General features: G+C 50.6%; 9 protein-coding genes across 9 annotated transcripts; 6 read left to right on the plus strand and 3 right to left on the minus strand.

Annotated features, from left to right (window-relative positions):
- Positions 1–411: 411 nt before the first annotated feature.
- SNOG_04153 (hypothetical protein) lies at positions 412–2118 on the plus strand (the record flags this gene model as incomplete). Its single annotated transcript, XM_001794527.1, has 4 exons — positions 412–877; positions 934–1332; positions 1385–1729; positions 1790–2118. 4 exons carry the CDS (start codon positions 412–414, stop codon positions 2116–2118), a joined length of 1539 nt encoding a protein of 512 aa, XP_001794579.1.
- Positions 2119–2206: 88 nt separating this feature from the next.
- Positions 2207–3810, minus strand: SNOG_04154 (hypothetical protein; the record flags this gene model as incomplete). The annotated part of the gene is made up of 3 exons (XM_001794528.1): positions 2207–3195; positions 3244–3419; positions 3467–3810. The coding sequence occupies 3 exons, from the start codon at positions 3808–3810 to the stop codon at positions 2207–2209; spliced, it is 1509 nt and encodes a 502-aa protein (XP_001794580.1).
- A 543-nt stretch (positions 3811–4353) lies between these two features.
- Positions 4354–5447, plus strand: SNOG_04155 (hypothetical protein; the record flags this gene model as incomplete). Its single annotated transcript, XM_001794529.1, has 4 exons — positions 4354–4557; positions 4615–4751; positions 4799–5143; positions 5186–5447. The coding sequence occupies 4 exons, from the start codon at positions 4354–4356 to the stop codon at positions 5445–5447; spliced, it is 948 nt and encodes a 315-aa protein (XP_001794581.1).
- Positions 5448–6178: 731 nt separating this feature from the next.
- Positions 6179–6406, minus strand: SNOG_04156 (hypothetical protein; the record flags this gene model as incomplete). Its single annotated transcript, XM_001794530.1, has 2 exons — positions 6179–6289; positions 6362–6406. 2 exons carry the CDS (start codon positions 6404–6406, stop codon positions 6179–6181), a joined length of 156 nt encoding a protein of 51 aa, XP_001794582.1.
- Positions 6407–6475: 69 nt separating this feature from the next.
- Positions 6476–8023, plus strand: SNOG_04157 (hypothetical protein; the record flags this gene model as incomplete). Its single annotated transcript, XM_001794531.1, has 4 exons — positions 6476–6623; positions 6669–6787; positions 6837–7357; positions 7411–8023. 4 exons carry the CDS (start codon positions 6476–6478, stop codon positions 8021–8023), a joined length of 1401 nt encoding a protein of 466 aa, XP_001794583.1.
- Positions 8024–10123: 2100 nt separating this feature from the next.
- On the plus strand, positions 10124–13141 carry SNOG_04159 (hypothetical protein; the record flags this gene model as incomplete). Its single annotated transcript, XM_001794532.1, has 2 exons — positions 10124–11449; positions 11861–13141. The coding sequence occupies 2 exons, from the start codon at positions 10124–10126 to the stop codon at positions 13139–13141; spliced, it is 2607 nt and encodes an 868-aa protein (XP_001794584.1).
- Positions 13142–13770: 629 nt separating this feature from the next.
- On the plus strand, positions 13771–14833 carry SNOG_04160 (hypothetical protein; the record flags this gene model as incomplete). The annotated part of the gene is made up of 3 exons (XM_001794533.1): positions 13771–13848; positions 14250–14493; positions 14580–14833. The coding sequence occupies 3 exons, from the start codon at positions 13771–13773 to the stop codon at positions 14831–14833; spliced, it is 576 nt and encodes a 191-aa protein (XP_001794585.1).
- Positions 14834–14970: 137 nt separating this feature from the next.
- SNOG_04161 (hypothetical protein) lies at positions 14971–16248 on the plus strand (the record flags this gene model as incomplete). Its single annotated transcript, XM_001794534.1, has 6 exons — positions 14971–15132; positions 15186–15328; positions 15373–15484; positions 15538–15821; positions 15854–16085; positions 16135–16248. 6 exons carry the CDS (start codon positions 14971–14973, stop codon positions 16246–16248), a joined length of 1047 nt encoding a protein of 348 aa, XP_001794586.1.
- Positions 16249–16326: 78 nt separating this feature from the next.
- Positions 16327–17711, minus strand: SNOG_04162 (hypothetical protein; the record flags this gene model as incomplete). The annotated part of the gene is made up of 3 exons (XM_001794535.1): positions 16327–17460; positions 17540–17577; positions 17633–17711. The coding sequence occupies 3 exons, from the start codon at positions 17709–17711 to the stop codon at positions 16327–16329; spliced, it is 1251 nt and encodes a 416-aa protein (XP_001794587.1).
- Between the last annotated feature and the right edge of the window lie 416 nt (positions 17712–18127).

Genomic DNA, 18127 nt, shown 5'->3' on the forward strand with positions numbered 1-18127 from the left:
CTTTCGACCGGCTAAATAATCATCCACATCTCACCCGAAGCTGTGGTGGAGACTTTTCCGGTGCCGGGTGGAGCAGCCGGAACCGGTCGGCAGTCATGCGCGGAGGTCTGGAAGTGTACTAGCTCACCATGCAAACTGCCCGCATCAATTGATGTGGGGAGCTCACTTTGAGCATTCCGAAAAGTTGGAGAACACGACCAGCAACGCATTTACAGAGATTGAAGTTTGGAAAATTGGGTGAAGCTGTTATCCAAGTTTTGGAAGCACACTCCTAATTGATTGACTGTTCTGCACGCCAGCAACTTTCATCAACCCCCATTTGTGTTCAGAAGCGTCCCACATCTGAGCAGTTCTAGTTCAAGCTTCAGACTTCTTGCAAGGCATTGCTTTACGATACTCACGAAAACCACGATGCAGCGACAATTCCTGTTCAGTGCGACACGCCGCAATGGCCTCACACCACGATTCTTCTCAACCACAACTATGCGACCAGCGATCAACAAGATTGTCTCATCCGCGCAAGAAGCTATCAAGGACATGAAGTCAGACACTACCGTTCTTGTCGGTGGCTTTGGCTTCTCGGGTGTTCCAATGACGCTCATCAACGCGCTCCGGGATCGAAAGGATCTTGGAAACTTCACAGTCGTCAGCAACAATGCTGGTATGCCTGGTGTTGGCTTAGGTCAATTACTGGACACAAAGCAGATTGGTACCATGGTTGCGAGTTATATCGGCGATAACAAGGTCTTTGAGCAAATGTACCTGAAGGGAGAGTTGAGCTTGGAATTGACGCCTCAGGGTACAATTGCAGAGAAGTGCGCAGCTGGTGCGGCGGGTGTACCAGCTTTCTACACTCCTGCTGCTTATGGCACAATTGGTACGTCTCGCCTCTCTTGCTATTTCATCAGTGAGCATGTTTGACATTTTCTGCAGTCCAAACTGGCGAACTCCCTGTCCGCTACAACACCGATGGCACAGTCGCGAAAATGGCCCCACCAAAGGAGACACGCGAATTCAACGGCAAATCATATGTCATGGAAGAAGCGATCTTCGGCGACTACGCATTCGTCAAGGTCGCAAAGGCAGACAGGCTCGGTAATTGCCAGTTCCGCAAGGCGCAAAATAACTTCAACGAGGCTATGGGCAAAAACGCGAAGATGACGATTGTGGAGGCAGATGAGATCGTTGGGGATGGCGAGATTGCGCCAGAGGACATCCATCTGCAGGGCATTTACGTCAAGAGGGTGATCAAGAGCACAGAAGCAAAGGAGATCGAGAGAAAGGTATTCTGGAAGAGCCCAGAGGAGCAAAAGAAGGCTCTGCTGGAGGGTGGTATGTTTACTTCGCGTACTGAGATTGGTCCGCTTGTTGATCACAAATCTAGGCTCTTCAGAAGCGTCGCAAAAGCGCGAACGTATCATCAAGCGCGCGGCCCAAGAACTGAAGGACGGCATGTACGTCAACCTCGGCATTGGTATGCCTCTCGCGGCGCCAGCGTTTCTGCCCGAAGGCACCGAGATCGTACTCGAATCAGAAAACGGTATCTTGGGAATGGGCCGATACCCCAAGCCTGGCGAAGAAGACCCTGATCTGATCAATGCTGGTAAGGAGACCGTCACTTTGATCAAGGGCGCTTCGGTATTTGGTAGCCACGAGAGCTTTGGTATGATCCGGAGTGGAAGGATCGATGTTGCTATGCTGGGTGCTATGCAGGTCAATCAGTTTGGAGGTATGCTTCATGACTCAGATCTTCGTCACTATGTCACAACATGCTAACGCACAGTCTTAGATCTCGCGAACTTCATGCTTCCCGGCAAAGTCAAGGGTATCGGCGGTGCAATGGACCTTGTCGCAAACCCCACACAAACCAAGGTCGTTATCACCATGGAGCACGTCGACAAGAAGGGTAACCCCAAGATCTTGAACAACTGTTCTTTTCCTCTCACCGGACAGAAGTGCGTGTCGACAATTATCACAGACTTAGCGGTCTTCGACGTCGACCGGATAGAAGGGTTGACGCTCAAGGAGCACGCGAAGGGCGTAACAGTGGACGAGATCAAGAGCAAGACCGAGGCGCCATTCAAGGTCGCCGACGATCTGAAAGAGATGAGCATTTAATTCTAGTACCTCCATAGTGATTTTAGCATTAGGCGTTGCGGCATTTCGAGCAAAATTTATCATTTCCTGGTAGCTTGAAAACCTACTCTCACCGCCCTTGAAAGAAGTTCTGGAACGCCGCCGACAAATTATCAAAACCCGCCATTTCACCCAGCTTCAACACCCTCTCATCCCTACCCACTTCCTTCGGATTCCCATCTGGCACAAACTTCATCGTGATACCCTCACTACTCGGCCCATATACTCTGGCCGCCATATTGCCATCCTTGACCGGTGTCCACGGATCTTCGCCATTAACAAACTTGATGAAATCCTCCGCATACGCCGTCGCAACCGCCTTCTGCCTATCATCCAAAAACTCATTAAAGTTCTGGAACAGATACGCCACGTCAAGAATATGTCCTGCTTCACCTTGGAATCGGCCTTCCCAGGGGATCCCCTCGTTAAAATGGTACAGGAAGAATTTCCCGGGCCAGCCTTGTGCAAAGGCGCGAGCGGGCGCGTAAAAGGATATTTCGGAGGCGAAGCGTAGGATGGAGAGAGTTGCTTCGTCGTCGTTGGTCGAGGGCGTGATGTTGTAGGATGAGAGCAACTGCTTTGCGGCTTCGGGATGCGAGGAAAGTGTCTTGTTGACTGAATCAACGAACTTTTGTGCGATGCCTGGATTCCGGCTGTCCATGCCCATGTATGCGAGGATATTGGCGTCGAGTTTCGATTCACCGATCATGAGAGACTCACACCACTTTCGGCCGGGCATGGGGAATCTCTCGCTATCTTCGAGAGATGAGATGGTGACGAAGTCTGGGCTGCCGGGGACTGTTACGCCACCGTCGATTGTTGGGAGGAGTGGTGCGCCCATGGGGACTTTTTGCCACAGGTCATCTTGTGGTATACTGAGGAGTGCCTGAATACGTTCCTCGGGTGATTTGTCGGAAAGGCCGAGAGCTTTGACAATGGTGTTGTAAGATTCTTCCGCTGCTTCAAGCGGCAAAGGCGCGAAAAGCAACACAGCACCGCCAGTGCTGAGGCAACGCTTCATTATGGGTTCCTTGGAGCATAGGAACATGGTCACGGATACTGAAGGTTGTAAGTAGCTGTGTATGTGCACGAGAGTATGCTACTCACACCCTCCAGCACTTTCGCCAACTGTTGTGATCTCATCTGGGTCTCCACCAAAGCCTGCAATATTCTTTCGAATCCAGCGCAATGCGGTGCGCTGGTCGTGGAAGCCATTATTGGCCTTGTACCCTGCATCGCGCAATTCTTTGGAAGTCATGTAACCCGCAGCCCCAAGTCGGTAGCTGTAATAGTTCAGTAGCAAGTCAAGAATACTTCCATGGGCACTTACTTGACTGTGACACCGATGATGGGTTTCCCGAGCTTGGCTGACAGCTTCACGATTGAAGCGGGATTGTATTGCGGATACCATGACGAACCTACGGCAAAGCCACCACCATGAATAAAAACGTAGACTGGTAACTTGGTGCTGCTCTTGAGTTTCCCATCTTGGCTGACTGGGACGGTTATGTTCAGATTGAGCCCTTCGAGGTCAGAATGCTCGGGCACTTCTGGCAGTGGTAGAGTATGCTGTATGAAGCCAAATTCGCGATGTATCGAGCCCACTGGTGATACAGGCGGTGGCCTGTAATTCGTGAGTGTGTTGCTTCGACAATGTTCATGTTCCGTACCCATATTTTGTTGCATCCGTAGGCCCCGGCCCATACCTGTCCAACAATTCGGCTGAAGCGAAACGATCTTTCAACGTTGCATATTTCAATCCTAAAAATTCGGCTACACCATCTTTAATGTTTCCCTTCAGTTCGCCCAAGCTACCATGTTTTAAAGTCGTAGACATCATGTAAGGCAAATTTGAAAATGGCTAAAGAATGGGGCGCCTAGACAATGACTTTGCTGACTGTGGTCAACTCTTAAGGAAGCTTTCCTACAAGGCCAGGTTCTTTTGGTCACAATTGATTTTGGCGCAGTTAGATGGCGTCGAACGCTAAGTAAGCAATTGCGGATGGTCCGTACCCCGCGCGGCTCATTCGTGTGCAGTGGGGCAACGCACAAGGATGGTAACAAGACAGCGAAATGTGGAGACTAGAACGCTGACAATTTGCGGAGCGACTTATGCGTGTGACGTTTCGTGGGTTTTAGTGAATTGATTTCTCAAGGTACCTCGAGCTCGGCCGAAGCTATCGTCCAGCACCTCAACACCGCGTGCATTGTTGAAAGATGGCCAAAGACAAGGAGACACCAAGCAGCAGCTTGCCGCATACGCGTGCTCATGTTAAGCTGTCTTTGTTGGATGGCGGAAGCTTCATAGGTGACCTTGATAAGGTGCATGCGGGGGCAAGCGGCAAGTATCGTATGTACAACTGGGCGTTCTACATTGAAAAGCAAGGGAGGCACATGCTGTGGGATCTTGGCCTTGACGAGGTACGTACTTTCTGCTGACATATACTACTAGTGCTCTTTCTACTCACCAATTCGTAGGATCGTTCGAATTACACACCTTGGGTGAACAAATACATGCTTGATGAGGTGAATCATGTTGGACCTCGAAGAACGATCGTGCGGCAGCTCTCGGAAAGGGGAGTTAGAGCAGAGCAAATTGATACTGTTCTCTTCAGGTATGCATGGTACCGACAATTAAGGACAACAACCTTACCCTATCCAGTCACGCACATTGGGACCACTGCCGCCCTATCCGTGATGTGTTTCCCAACGCCACCGCCGTTTTCGGGCCGGGTACTGTAGCTGGCTGCTCGCCAGGACATCTCAAAGACATCAATCTACAATGGGATGGACGATTCTTCGATCCCGAGCGCGCAACAGAAAAGTTGGAAGAGTTGTCTGGGCCATGGCAACAATTTGGTCCCTTCGAGAAAGCGATGGATTACTTCGGCGATGGCAGTTTTTGGATCATCCAAGCACCAGGCCACATGCCTGGAAACTGTCTGGCGGTAGCAAGGCTAGAAAGCGGGCACTGGGTCTGTCTCGGTAGTGATTGTTGTCATTCGAGGTAAGTACTTCAAAGGTTTCTACGACTGTGCTAAGTAGACAGGGAACTGCTTGATGGAAAGTGTGAGATCGCCGAATTTTGTGTGCCCAGCATTGGCAAAATGTCGCTTCATGCAGACTTAGACGCTGCGAAGAGCACCATCTCCAAAGTCCGCCTTCTGGAGAAAGAATATGATGTTCGCACAGTCCTCGCGCATGACGTTTCCTGGATGATAGGCGATCATGCAGACGAAGTGCTCTTTGCGTTACTCGACACGCAATTGAGGGCCTCTAGAAGTCGGATAAGGGAAGGAGAAATACCCTAAGTACCGAAAATCTGTGATCAATAGGAGACTTCAAGCTGCGACGCTCGTATACCTAGTAGAAGTACCGGTGCCCACAGTCTCTGAAGTATCGGGCTTCTTCCAAACATACGAAGATCTTCCAAGGGAATGCGGTCTCGTGATAGTCCTAGCGGCCCATAATTGATTGCTATACTGGGCAACATGATCGTGGTTGGTGTCGTGGTCGCACAACTGCGCTGCACATCTTTCTCGGTGACTAAACGCCTTCCGTGTTGGCTTCGACTCGGCGCTAACCGAATTGATGCGTTCCACAATTTCACACCTGCCGTGAAAAACTATTGAAATGAGAGAGGACGATTAATTCGCATCATAACTTTGCCTAGTAGGAATACAAGCACATACGCAGCATTGCTGGACTTCGTGCGACGGCACACCCTGCTAATCTCCAGGGCATCAGCCAGCGCGAGTTTTCTGTGGCACAGTCAGTTAGCTGTCATCACCTGCATGCTAGCGGGCGAGAGCATTCACCCTTCATTGCAATCTGGCACGCGTGTGCTACCAATCAAAGCTACCCAGGTGGGTTTATTCTGGCGCCATGCATCTGCACACTTGTGGCGGCTTACCACTAATGCTCCTCGCGTATGGTTCAGTATTGCGCTGGGGGCCTGGAGATAGCAATTTAAAACGAAGCATCACTGCTGTTTCTGAGAGAAAGGCTTGCGGCATTCAATCCTAATACTGACCCAAGTCTTCTATATCTTAGTTATGGGCTCAATTGGTCTCTCGTCGGCAGCGTTTGCGCTCGCAGGTGTCGTTTCAGCCTTGGCGTACTTCATCTGGAGAATGTATGAGGAGCGACGCTTCTACAGTGACGTGGTCAGTGGAACGCTCCCGCAAATTTCTGGATCTTCACGAGCCGCATGGTCAATACTAACACCAAACCAAAGCCAAAACCGCCACATCATTGGTTTTGGGGGCATCTTAAGCTAATGGGAGAGATTATGGCAGAGCTTCCGCCTGACGTTCATCACCAGTCCGTCATAACCACGATGGCCAAGAAGTACAACTTGCCGGGTGTCTTCTACTTGGATTTATGGCCAGCTAGTCCAGGTCAAGTCATCGTGATTGACCCAGACGTTGCACAGTACATGACGGTGACGAAGAACTATCCCAAACACGAGGCCGAACAGTGGTTCTGTACGTATTTGTAAACATAGTTAAGCTCATTCTAACACTTCATAGTGGATCCACTGATTGGCAAAGGCAACATTGTCACAGTGGAAGGCTCTCAATGGAAGTATCTTCATAAGATGCTCTCACCAGCCTTCTCCGTCCAACACATAAGCAACATGCGACCTGCAGTGAGTACATAAACCTGTACTCTGTTGCAGCTAGCCAACATCGGTCCAGATCGCTGAAGAGATCATGGAGTTCCGATCCATGATCGACAAGCTGGCTGATACAGGAGAAAAGTTTTGTCTTGAGCAACTCACGCAACGCACGACATTCGATGTCATTGGCAAAGCGACTTTCGGTCACTCGCTGAAGGCAAAAAGTCAAGGAAGTGCAGCTTTAGAGCATTGGGAAGGCATGTGCCGCGCTTTTGCAAAGACGCATGAATCGTACAACTTCGTCAGCAACCTTTTCAAACTGCGAACCGTCGAGACTGAAGCTAAGAAATTGGATGCGATATTGGCAGAGATGATCAAGAAGCGGTTCGACATCGTGGTACAAGAGAAGACAGATCTTACCGGTAAGAAAGGTCTTAGTATCATGGATCTTGTTCTACGAGATTTTGTTGAAGAGAGTCGTCAAGTAGGCCGGGAAGTTCTTGATCCCGCCTTTCTCAAGAACGCGATTACCCAAATAAAGACCCTGTTGGCAGCGGGATCAGGGACTACTTCGAACACCATCTGTTACTCGATGATGATGTAAGCTCAGCAGATTTCAGAACCCCAAAACGGTCCTCAGGCTAACGATTGAGGCTCTCCGTTCATCCCAAAGTTGTCCAGAAGTTACGCGAGGAGCACGATGCGGTCTTCACAAAAGGTGTTGACGCGACATACAAGATGCTACAAAACGATCCGTACAGACTGAATCAACTGGAATACACCACCAACGTAATTAAGGAAGTTCTGCGTCTCTACCCTATCGGCAATACTGCACGAGCAGGTCATCCGACAGAGAAGTTTCTTGCATTCCAGGGCCAGAACTATTCGACCGAAGGAAAAATGGTGTTGCCAGTGCATATGACTATGCATATGAACGACGAGATCTTTCAAAACGCGACCAAGTTCGACCCAGATCGCTTTGCGCGTGAAGACTTCCCGCGGAACGCGTGGCGCCCCTTCGAGCGAGGTCCACGTGGATGCCTAGGCAGCCCTCTTGCGATGGACGAATTGAAGATTGCGTTGCTTTTGACAATCAGAGACTTCGACTTCACGTGTGCGGATCTGAAGCCAAACAAGACGCCCAGGGTGGGATGGACAGACTGGGATCTGACTTTTGGGGACCGCGCATTCCAAACCTTTGTTTTCGAGGCACGTCCGCGAGACGGCATGCCGATGACTGTGAAGAGGTCGAACTGGGCTTCATAAACACTTTTGGTCAATTATCCACGGGGTGCAAGTTTTGGTAGCGTGCTCAACGCGCGCCCGAACCTAGTGCATGACATCTCGTTACTTACGGTGCAGATGACAGCGCTCGCAAAGTCCCTGCTACTTCAATCTCAATCCGTAGAATGCAATTCCTCTTAGTCGAACCTTTCATTTCCGCAGAGATCCGACAAAATATCTCACCGGGCCTTTGCGTTATTCCCATTCAGACATGGGTGGATGAAAGTTTAACGTTGCGACCCTTGCCGATCTTTGCATTCTGCCTAAACTTGTGTCCAGTCAAAATACACGATATTCACCTAGTGCCGACCCCTCATAGAGTTGAGTCCGCCACTGAGGAGTCTCCGCATGCGGCTCTTACATCCTTGGCTTTATTGAGGGCTGTCAACAAGCATTTTGTGTGACGCCCCGGTTTTTCTTCCCGAGCTGCAGGATGTGCGAATGATCTGGGGTCCACGGGATCGATTCTGCCGTTGTTACGCCGTCTTACTGCATCTTCATGACGTAGACGCGTCGTGAGGAGAAGCATTACCAACCTTTCGGCGGCATGGGGAGGGTTGATTCTACGGCTATTGTGTGAGTATAAGACGATAGCGGAGTAAGGAATCTTTGATTCAACGCACAACGCGATCAGTGAGAACCAAGATGTGGACTTCTTCTCGTTACCTTGTGGCTCTGTCATTGGCCACAGGAGGAGCATATGCTCTGTTTCCAGACTGCATCAATGGCCCGCTGAAGAACGTGACGATATGCGATAAATCAGCGAGTATGTTGAACGAAGCAAAACAAGATTCTTTATGCGATACTAAACAGCATCAGCACCACTTGAAAGAGCCAAATCGCTTGTTGCCCTATACACTCTTGACGAGAAGATCAATGCAACTACGTCTGGCTCGCGAGGCGTGGAGCGACTTGGCATACCTCCGTACCAATGGTGGAATGAAGGACTGCACGGTATTTTAAGGGCCGTGCCAGACTCAGATGGGGCATCTTCTAATAATGTCCAGGTATTGCTGGGCCATACACGAACTTCAGCAAACAGGCCGGTGCAGAATACAGTTACAGCACAAGTTTCCCTCAGCCAATTTTGATGGGAGCGGCCTTCGACGACGAGCTCATCACAAATGTCGCGACGGTAATCTCCACAGAAGCCAGAGTATTTAACAATGCCAACCGGTGTGTAGTGTAGCATGTTGTGTGGCAAGCTTAACTGATTCCAAGATAGAACTGGGCTGGATTTCTGGACTCCCAACATCAACCCATTCCGAGACCCGCGCTGGGGACGTGGCCAAGAGACACCCGGAGAAGATCCGTATCATCTCTCATCTTACGTCGCAGCTTTGATCAAAGGTCTGCAAGGAGACGACAGCGACCCTTACAGGCGCGTGATTGCTACCTGCAAGCACTACGCTGGCTACGACATTGAGTCATGGAATGGCAACTTGAGGTTCGTTGTTGTGCTGTTTCGAGTCAGGTTCCAAATTGACGGTTCGGTTCCAGATACCAGTTCGATGCGCAGATCTCCCAACAGGATATGGTCGAATACTTTCTCCCCCCTTTCGAGAGCTGTGTACGCAGCAATGTAGGAGCCTTCATGTGCTCTTATAACAGCGTTAATGGCGTGCCCAGGTAAGTGACATGATCCAGGATGGCGAGCCTGACTCGAGTGGGATAAATGTTGACTTTTGACTGACCAGTTGTGCCGACCCTTACTTGCTGCAAACTATTCTCCGCGATCACTGGGGCTTTAATCAGACTGAACAATGGGTTACATCTGATTGTGATGCTATCCAAAACGTTTATCTGCCTCACGAATGGTCAGCGTCACGTGAAGGAGCTGCAGCAGATTCACTCAACGCCGGCACCGATAGGTAAGTTGTGACTACAAACACTCCTTTCAATGGCAATTCGCTAACTAAGATTTAGTAAGTTCAACCTCCTCCCAGTCTGGTTATTTCGAGCAGACAGCGCGGTGGTTCAAAAGTACCACCAGTGCTGCACCTGATCCCTTTTTTCCAGAATTCTTGTTGACATGACACCTGCTGATTGATGATTCTCTTTCAAGTTGATTGTGGCACATACATGCAATCGCATCTGCCAGGTGCTTTTTCACAAGGCCTTACGAACGAGACCGTGCTTGACCAGGCGCTGATCCGACAATACGCTTCGCTGGTGCGCGTGGGCTGGTTCGACTCTGCCTCAGATCAACCGTATCGTCAACTTGGCTGGAATACAGTTGCGACTAATGCTTCCCAACAGCTTGCACGGCGGGCCGCAACCGAGGGAATCGTGCTACTGAAGAACGATGGGGTTCTGCCAATCAGCATCGACTCGTCAATGAAGGTTGGACTATTTGGTGAATGGGCGAATGCCACCACACAACTTCTCGGGAATTACGCCGGTGTGAGCACATACTTACACTCTCCACTCTACGCATTACAGCAGATCAACGCCACGATAAACTATGCTGGAGGCCTTCCCGGAGGCCAGGGAGATCCAACAACGGAACGATGGCTCAATCTCAAGCCTGCCATTGATGGCAGCGATGTTCTGGTATATGTTGGTGGCATCGACAACGGTGTTGAAGAGGAAGGCATGGATCGAAACTCTTTGCAATGGACTGGTGCGCAGCTCGATGTGATTGGACAGCTCGCAGACACCGGAAAACCGACAATTGTTGTCGTCATGGGTGGCGGTCAAATTGACTCGACTCCGATCAAGAACAACCCCAATGTTTCTGCAATCTTATGGGGCGGATACCCCGGTCAAGACGGTGGTTCAGCGATTGTTGATATTTTGACCGGTAAGGTAGCACCAGCTGGCCGTCTCCCACAGACTCAATACCCGTCCAACTTCATCAGCCAAGTTGCCATGACGGATATGTCGCTTCGACCCAGTGACAACAATCCAGGTCGTACGTACAAGTGGTACAACGGCTCCGCGGTTTACGACTTCGGGCACGGTTTACACTACACGAACTTCACTGTCAACATCACTTCTGGACTACAGACTAGCTATGTTATCTCAGATGTGATATCAAACTGCAAATCTGCCTGGCTAGACCAATGCCCCTTTGCCTCCGTTCAGGTCAGCGTCCAGAACACCGGCAGCGTAACATCTGACTACGTCACTCTCGGCTACATCGCCGGCGAACATGGGCCAGCGCCACACCCCAAGAAGTCTCTCGTAAGCTATCAGCGCCTTCACAGCATCCCCAGTGGGTCTTCAGGTACATCAACGCTCAACCTGACGCTCGCCTCGCTCGCGCGCGTTGATGAGATGGGCAACAAAGTACTGTACCCGGGAGACTACAGCTTGCTCATAGACAACGATCCACTGGCCAGTTATGAATTTACCTTGACAGGAGGTAATGGAACCATGTTGGAAAAGTGGCCTCAGCCGCCGCCAGTGAGGGAGCATAAAAGCTCTGGTTACTATGTTGGTGGATATGGCAGCTACCAGGCACCAGTAGATGCTTGAATTCAGTCCATAGATTTCCACAGGGAATAATGTAGCATCTAAATACGTCAATTGGATCTCGTCTTCACCGTATTGTCCGTACTCTGAGCTTTCACCTTCACCTTTACTCCATCTTTTTGTCCAGTGCACGGACCGTCCCCCGAAAGTATCGCCCCCACGAGTTTTGTTGCCTACATCTTATCTACTCTCTCAGCACAATACACCTCAATCATACGGCGACACGAAGCTGGCACGATGACGACTCCGAACCCGCCTGGATATTGCGACGAGTGCAAGAAAATCGCCTCCCAGCTGTGCGGAGGATGCCGCTCCAGTCTGTACTGCTCGAGGGTATGCCAGAAAATTGCTTGGAGTACCCACAAGCACCTCTGTAAGACTCTCCAGGATTTCCAAGATCAGAATCGTCCTGCTGCTACCGATAAAGGCGAGAAATACAGCCGCGCGATACTGTTCGATCCCGCACGTGCGCACCCGCAATTCATCTGGCTTAAGTCGCGAAACAACTGTACCGATTCCATTGAATTGGACGACCTTGCAGACGAGGGCGGGCTCGCGAATTTCACAAAATCAAAATTCACCAATGACCATGTCTGTGACAAGCGTATCGAGTTTGTGCGCAACAAGCTGTTGGACAGGTCTATCGGGCACTGTATCTACATAAGCTACCGCGACAACTACTTCAACGATGGCTCGGAGTTCAACGGTGCGGTATCTGGCATCTCTGACTCAGCATCTAAGTATCTGCATGCGTGGGGCGGACCCATCATCGCTCACTCAACGAACAACCCGATGTCAGTCGTCGATCTAATTCCTTCCGATCTGCGCCATATCGGAGACTTCTTTAACAGCTTCAAGTATAGCCCGGTGGACAAAGTCGATAACTATGACGACTATTACGCTTCTAGCGATTCTGACGACTCTAATGTCTCCAACCATCCTAGAAAGCCTCTCAAATTGAGTCTCTATGAGGAGTTCAGACAGATACTTTCGGTACGCAAGAAGATGATGGGAGAAAAGCTCGGCGGAAAGAAAGTGACTGCCGTCCGCATCAATTGTAACGGGGATGTCACCGTCGACAACCGTCCCAGGTACGAAGCCTGCGAGATCTCCAGCTCACATCCTATCTTCGAGCAAGCAGCCACCGACATCTCACAGCGTGTCGACTTGCCCATCCTGGTTCGGCGCACCCCTGGCAGTGTCGACACGTGGGCAAAGCGCAATGATGTCCCAACTAGCATGGTTCCATGGGTCAATACCGCCGGCACATTCCTCAACATTGGTTGCCAACCCGAGCGCGAGAACGATTTTCCCGGCTACAGCTGGGGGTTTGCACCAATGATTTGGCAAAACTCGGTTGGTGCTGTCTTGGTTGCTCGTCAGGATAAGAAGGACTTGCTCCCTGGCCACGTTGAAGCTCTCGCGGAGTACATCAAAGAGTATCTGATGCCATTCTTCCAGAAACAGAGGGAGAGCGAGTACTGCGAGGACGAAAACCTTTTCCTTGACAAGTACTACCTCATGAAAGAAGTCGGACTCGAGAGATTTGAGGAGTACTTCCAGGGTTGGAAATTGCGGCAGACCGATCCTGTCAAGCAGCGAACTGCCTCTCCTTATGCCTAGGTGGAACTGAGTGGTACGTGAAAAATGAGTTGACACGCACAAGCGAAAGAGACAGATGCTGACTTCAGACATAGCATCAGAAACATCTCGTCTTTCCAGCAGAGTTGATAGTGCTTGCTTTAGAAGGAATCGAATGCTCGAAATTTGTTCTTACTTGATGATGGCACGGCGTCGTTGCGCAGATGCATACCTGCTTGAGCAATTTAGGATCGCATGAGCCGCCGATCTCATACTCGTTCGCAGATGGATACGTAACGGTGGTGCTACTAGACTGTGTTACAACGGGAACCTTAACTTCATGCAAGGCTGTTTGTAAGCCATCGGCTAAACACCAGACTGGACATTGACCTACAGGCAATAACGCCGCTCTATTAGTCAGGTAGATACATGCATGACTCATCTCTGTGCCACATATACTTTGATCAACTTATCGTATCGGATTTGCGTGATCGAGTCTACCTAGGTATGTTGGAATTTGGTCCAGTAGGAGAGAGCTGGTTGACAAGCTGCGAAATGCGCTCACTAAGCGTGAAAACAAGCGACATGCCCTAAAACGTCGCACCCTGCATTTAGGGACATGTGAAAGAGGCAGATATCTTTGTTTTCAGACCGCAATATATGATCCGATCATGTTCATGGCTGTCGTGTTGGTCTTCCTGTGGCAGACAGCGAAACCCGACGCGCTCGGCCGAGCTCAGCTCCGGCCGGTCTGCCAGGCTACAGATATCACACAGAGCCTCTTCGCACGATCCTGACCCGAGCAACTTCATGCAGGTTGCTTTACTCATCTTCATGCATACGCTATCAAATCGGTCTCTAATGTTTTCGTCAGAGGCGAAAACTCAAGGAATTTACTGGCTCAACGTCGATGACAGCGAGCTGAAGATGTGCCGGAGCAAACGTATATGAGCTCAAGCTTTCGCACCTTTCTCAAGGCCACAGAATTCTCCACCCATTATCAGAACAGAACAAGTCCAACGCAATACCTCAAATCAAAATCGGAGACTACCTCTTCAAGCGCCTTCATGAGCTCGGCATCCGAAGCGTGTTTGGAGTGCCTGGAGGTTCAAACTCATTCCCGCACTTTTAATACATCTACTGATGAAAGTCAGATTATGAACTAGCACTCCTCGACCTCGTAGAAGACAATGAGTTGTCATGGAAGGGCAACCCAAACGAACTCGTCGCATCCTACGCCGCGGATGGATACGCACGTGTCAACGGTGCCGCCGCCTTCATCACCACGTTCGGCCCAGGCGAACTATCTGCTTATTGCGGAATGGCTGGCCAGTATGCTGAGTTTGTTCCGGTCGTGCATGTCGTTGGATATCCGACTGTCAACGCTGTGAGGAGTAAGGCCCATCATGCATCACTCCCTGGGCAATGGGGAGTTTAGGTAAAGATCTGAACACAAGATGACTTTGCAAATTATTGACAGTTTGTAGCATGTACCAGGAGATGGCAAAGCATATTACAGCTGCGACTACGGTCATCGACCATGTCCCGTCTGCAGCTTCGGAGATCGATCGTGTGTTGAACACGATGATGAGAGAGTCGAGACCTGTGTACATTGGCTTGTCAGTGGACATGGCGTACGAGACGATCTCTGGAACGCCACTTGACATGCCGATTGTGCGATCGCTGCCGCTCAATGACCCAGTTCTGGAGGCGAACGTGATCTCTCAGATTTGAAGTGGGCTTGAAAATGCCAAAAATCCGATTCTTATTCTTGACGGAGGTGAGCCTTCCGTGTGCATATCTCACGGGAAACGCTAACTTTTGAAGGCGCGGTTCGACATGGTGTGCTGCCAGAGGTCCATGAGCTCATCATGCAGGCAAACATTCCAGCCTTTACTACAGCCATGGGTAAAGGCGGTCTGGACGAGGCTATTCCTCAGTTTGCCGGCGTTCATCAAGGAGCAGGGACCCATTCTGGTGTGAAGGAAGAGCTTGAGCAAGCCGACTACGTCCTATGGGTTGGGAACTATCCTGTACGTGTTACTTTGTCGCCTTGTTGCACAGATTACTGACTTGCATAATCTAGTCCGATTTCAATACTGGCGAGTTCACGACTTGCGTGAACAAGAACGCCACGATTGTCGACTTCCAACGGTTCTCGGTCGCAATTGGCGAGGTGAAATACCCGGTGACCATGACATCGGTCAGTAAATGGAGATCCTTGACTTGGTGCGTTTACTGATTTTGTAGACCCTTCAAGCACTGGTCGACAGTCTCAAGCAGGACACGCTATCCATCAGCGCTGCGAAGATTACCTGGGACCCTATTCCCAGGTTCGGAGACCGCGAATCTTCAGATGACTTGGTTCAAGACTATCTGTGGCATGTAAGTATTAGATGTACTCATCTCCCTTAAAAATTCTAAACTCGACTGTCTAGGCACTAAGCTCCTTCTTCCGTCCGGGTGACATTATCATCGGCGAGACAGGAACATCAGCATTCGGTCTGTGCGACTCGCGCCTACCATCAGGAGTTATGATGTTCAATCAGACCGTCTTTGGCTCCATTGGGTATGCGACGGGCGCAATCGTCGGCGTTGCGCAAGCCATCAAGGAAAGTGGCGCGAAATGGAAAAGGCCCGTCCTCGTCACTGGTGAAGGCTCCATGCACTTGACGATCCAGGCAATCGGTGATATGCTGAGATTTGATCTCAAACCTATTATGTAAGTATTTCTTTACGTCCAATTTGATGAAGACAAGCTAAGCACTCCATCAGCTTTGTACTCAACAACGGTGGATACACCGTTGAGCGCCTCATTCATGGGAAGACTGCTGCTTACAACGATGTTGCGGTGCTCGACTACGCCATGTTGGCAAAGGCGTTTGGACCTGCTTATCCGTCAAAGTATTACGGTCCCATCAGGACGTGTGGGGATTTGGCCCATCTGCTTCAGTCGCCAGACTTTGGCAATGCCGGTTGCTTCGAGGTACGTATACCTTCTTTCAGCATTATCTTGCGCTAACGAGGTTTTGTAGCTGGTCGAGTTAGTTCTGCGGCCGCTTGATGCTCCAATGGCTGTCATCGAGACAGGTGCTGCTATCGATGCGTTCAACAAAGCTAAAGGCCGTAAATCGACGCTAGGTGCTTGAGACGTGTTGCACATCTCCTTGGACAAGTTAGACTTGATTACACTCGCTTCATTAATTCCAATTCGTAATTGTCTTAGCTCATGTCTCGGTCTTCTGCATGCCTTTCGTGAACAGCGGACTTTGCTTGACTTTCTCCCAATTATGCAATAAAGTTGTGTTTGCAACACCGTCCCTAACTTCAGTACCTCCTCTTCGAATCATCTCATCTTCGAAGGCCGTAATAGTCTCCTTCTGGTTCGCGCCTTGGCTGATCTTGACAAGAGCATCCCTCAATTGCCCAGCATCCGTAACCGAATGATTCAAACCCTGACCACGCTGGTAAGTCATTGGATGGCAACCGTCGCCAACCAGGGTGATCCTGCCGTCGTGATTGTTCCATCGATGACCTTCATGTCCCGGATCCCAAGCAGTGAGTCCCATATACCACACAGGTGCATCATCCGGCGTCCATTCGTACGCGCTTCTCCATGGATCGCAGAAATTTTGGGCGAACTCTTTCTGCTGGGCAAGGCGCTGTGAATCAGTCCAATTCTTCGTTTCTTCCTGTTCTTGCAAGCTACTATGCCAAGAGATGTAGAAAAAGAAGGTCCACGAGGACGGATCATCAGCTACTGCTGCGTCCTGCATACCGAAGAACGCAAAATTATTACGTGGATGTGCGCTCGCAAGGAAGAGTGGATGGAAGCTTCTAAGATAGAGCGCTTGCTCTTTGGTGAACTTCCGCTGAACAAATGTCGCCGCGTAAGGTAGTCGATCGATGCCGCCGAGTTCCGCTCCGAGCAGGAGTTGCCTTGTCGATGAGCGAGCTCCATCTGCTCCTATCAAAAACGAACCAGCCGCAGTCGAGCCGTCAAGAAAGTGTGCTGTGACAGCTTTGCCGTCCTCGGAGTATGTCACATCGACTAGGCGCTTATTATACCGGATGTCCACATCTTGCGATAGCAGATCGCGCAACTTGCTTCGTCGCAATCTGTAGAATGGCCCAAATTTGAAAGCAGCCATTGCTTCTCCAGTATCACCCTGGAGCCATTTCAAAGTGTCTAACTCTTTTGTCGGAACATGTGGGTCCACTTGAATGCTCTGGATTTTGTTCCACCATTCGTCAGGCATGAGGCTCTTGAGCGCCGGCGCGCCCCAGTGCAGGCCCATGTTCCAATCACGTTCGCCATACCGCGAGGAACTCTTCTCGAAGACAATGCACTTCAGACCAGCCTATGGGAATGTGAGCTGGCGTGGCTTAACAAGCGGGACTTAGAACGGGCCGCAGTGGCGCCTATGCATTCATACTTACCTTACGAAGACCCTGTGCAAGGGCGAGTCCGGTGCTACCTGTACATCGTGTGAGACAGGCGTCTGTGACATGTCATCATTATTGGCTACGTACCGGACCCGATGATGAGGATGGGCGAGTCGCACATGCCGCCGCCACGTGTGTCGCCATCGGCTACCGTACCAGCAGCCATTGTCCGCACGCTGTACTCCTACTGCAATTGCTGTCACAGTCTCGAGCTCGAACTTGCAGTCGTTGGACAAGGCGATCTGTCGTTCTTAGCACACTCTCTCGACATGGCGGAGGCTTCGCCCACACAACTGGTGCGGCCGACAACTCCTCACCCCGCGTCTGATTCGCCCCGCGCAAGTCCAACGTTCGCTTACCCCTGACTGCTTCGAAGCTAAATAACGCACCACCACTCTCACGTGCATCGCTTCGCACGTCGGCTCAACTTTATATTAATGCCCGCCAACGGGATAGATACGGAGAAAGCGCCGACGTGATGCGAGATGCAGACCCGCCCCCATTATCCGCGCGGCGCCATAGGACCGATAGAATCTCTGGCTTCCGCACCCACTCGAGACGAAGGCGGTATAGAGCGTGTAG

Source organism: Parastagonospora nodorum, assembly GCF_000146915.1.
Source record: "Parastagonospora nodorum SN15 chromosome Unknown scaffold_6, whole genome shotgun sequence".
Lineage (NCBI taxonomy): Eukaryota > Fungi > Ascomycota > Dothideomycetes > Pleosporales > Phaeosphaeriaceae > Parastagonospora > Parastagonospora nodorum.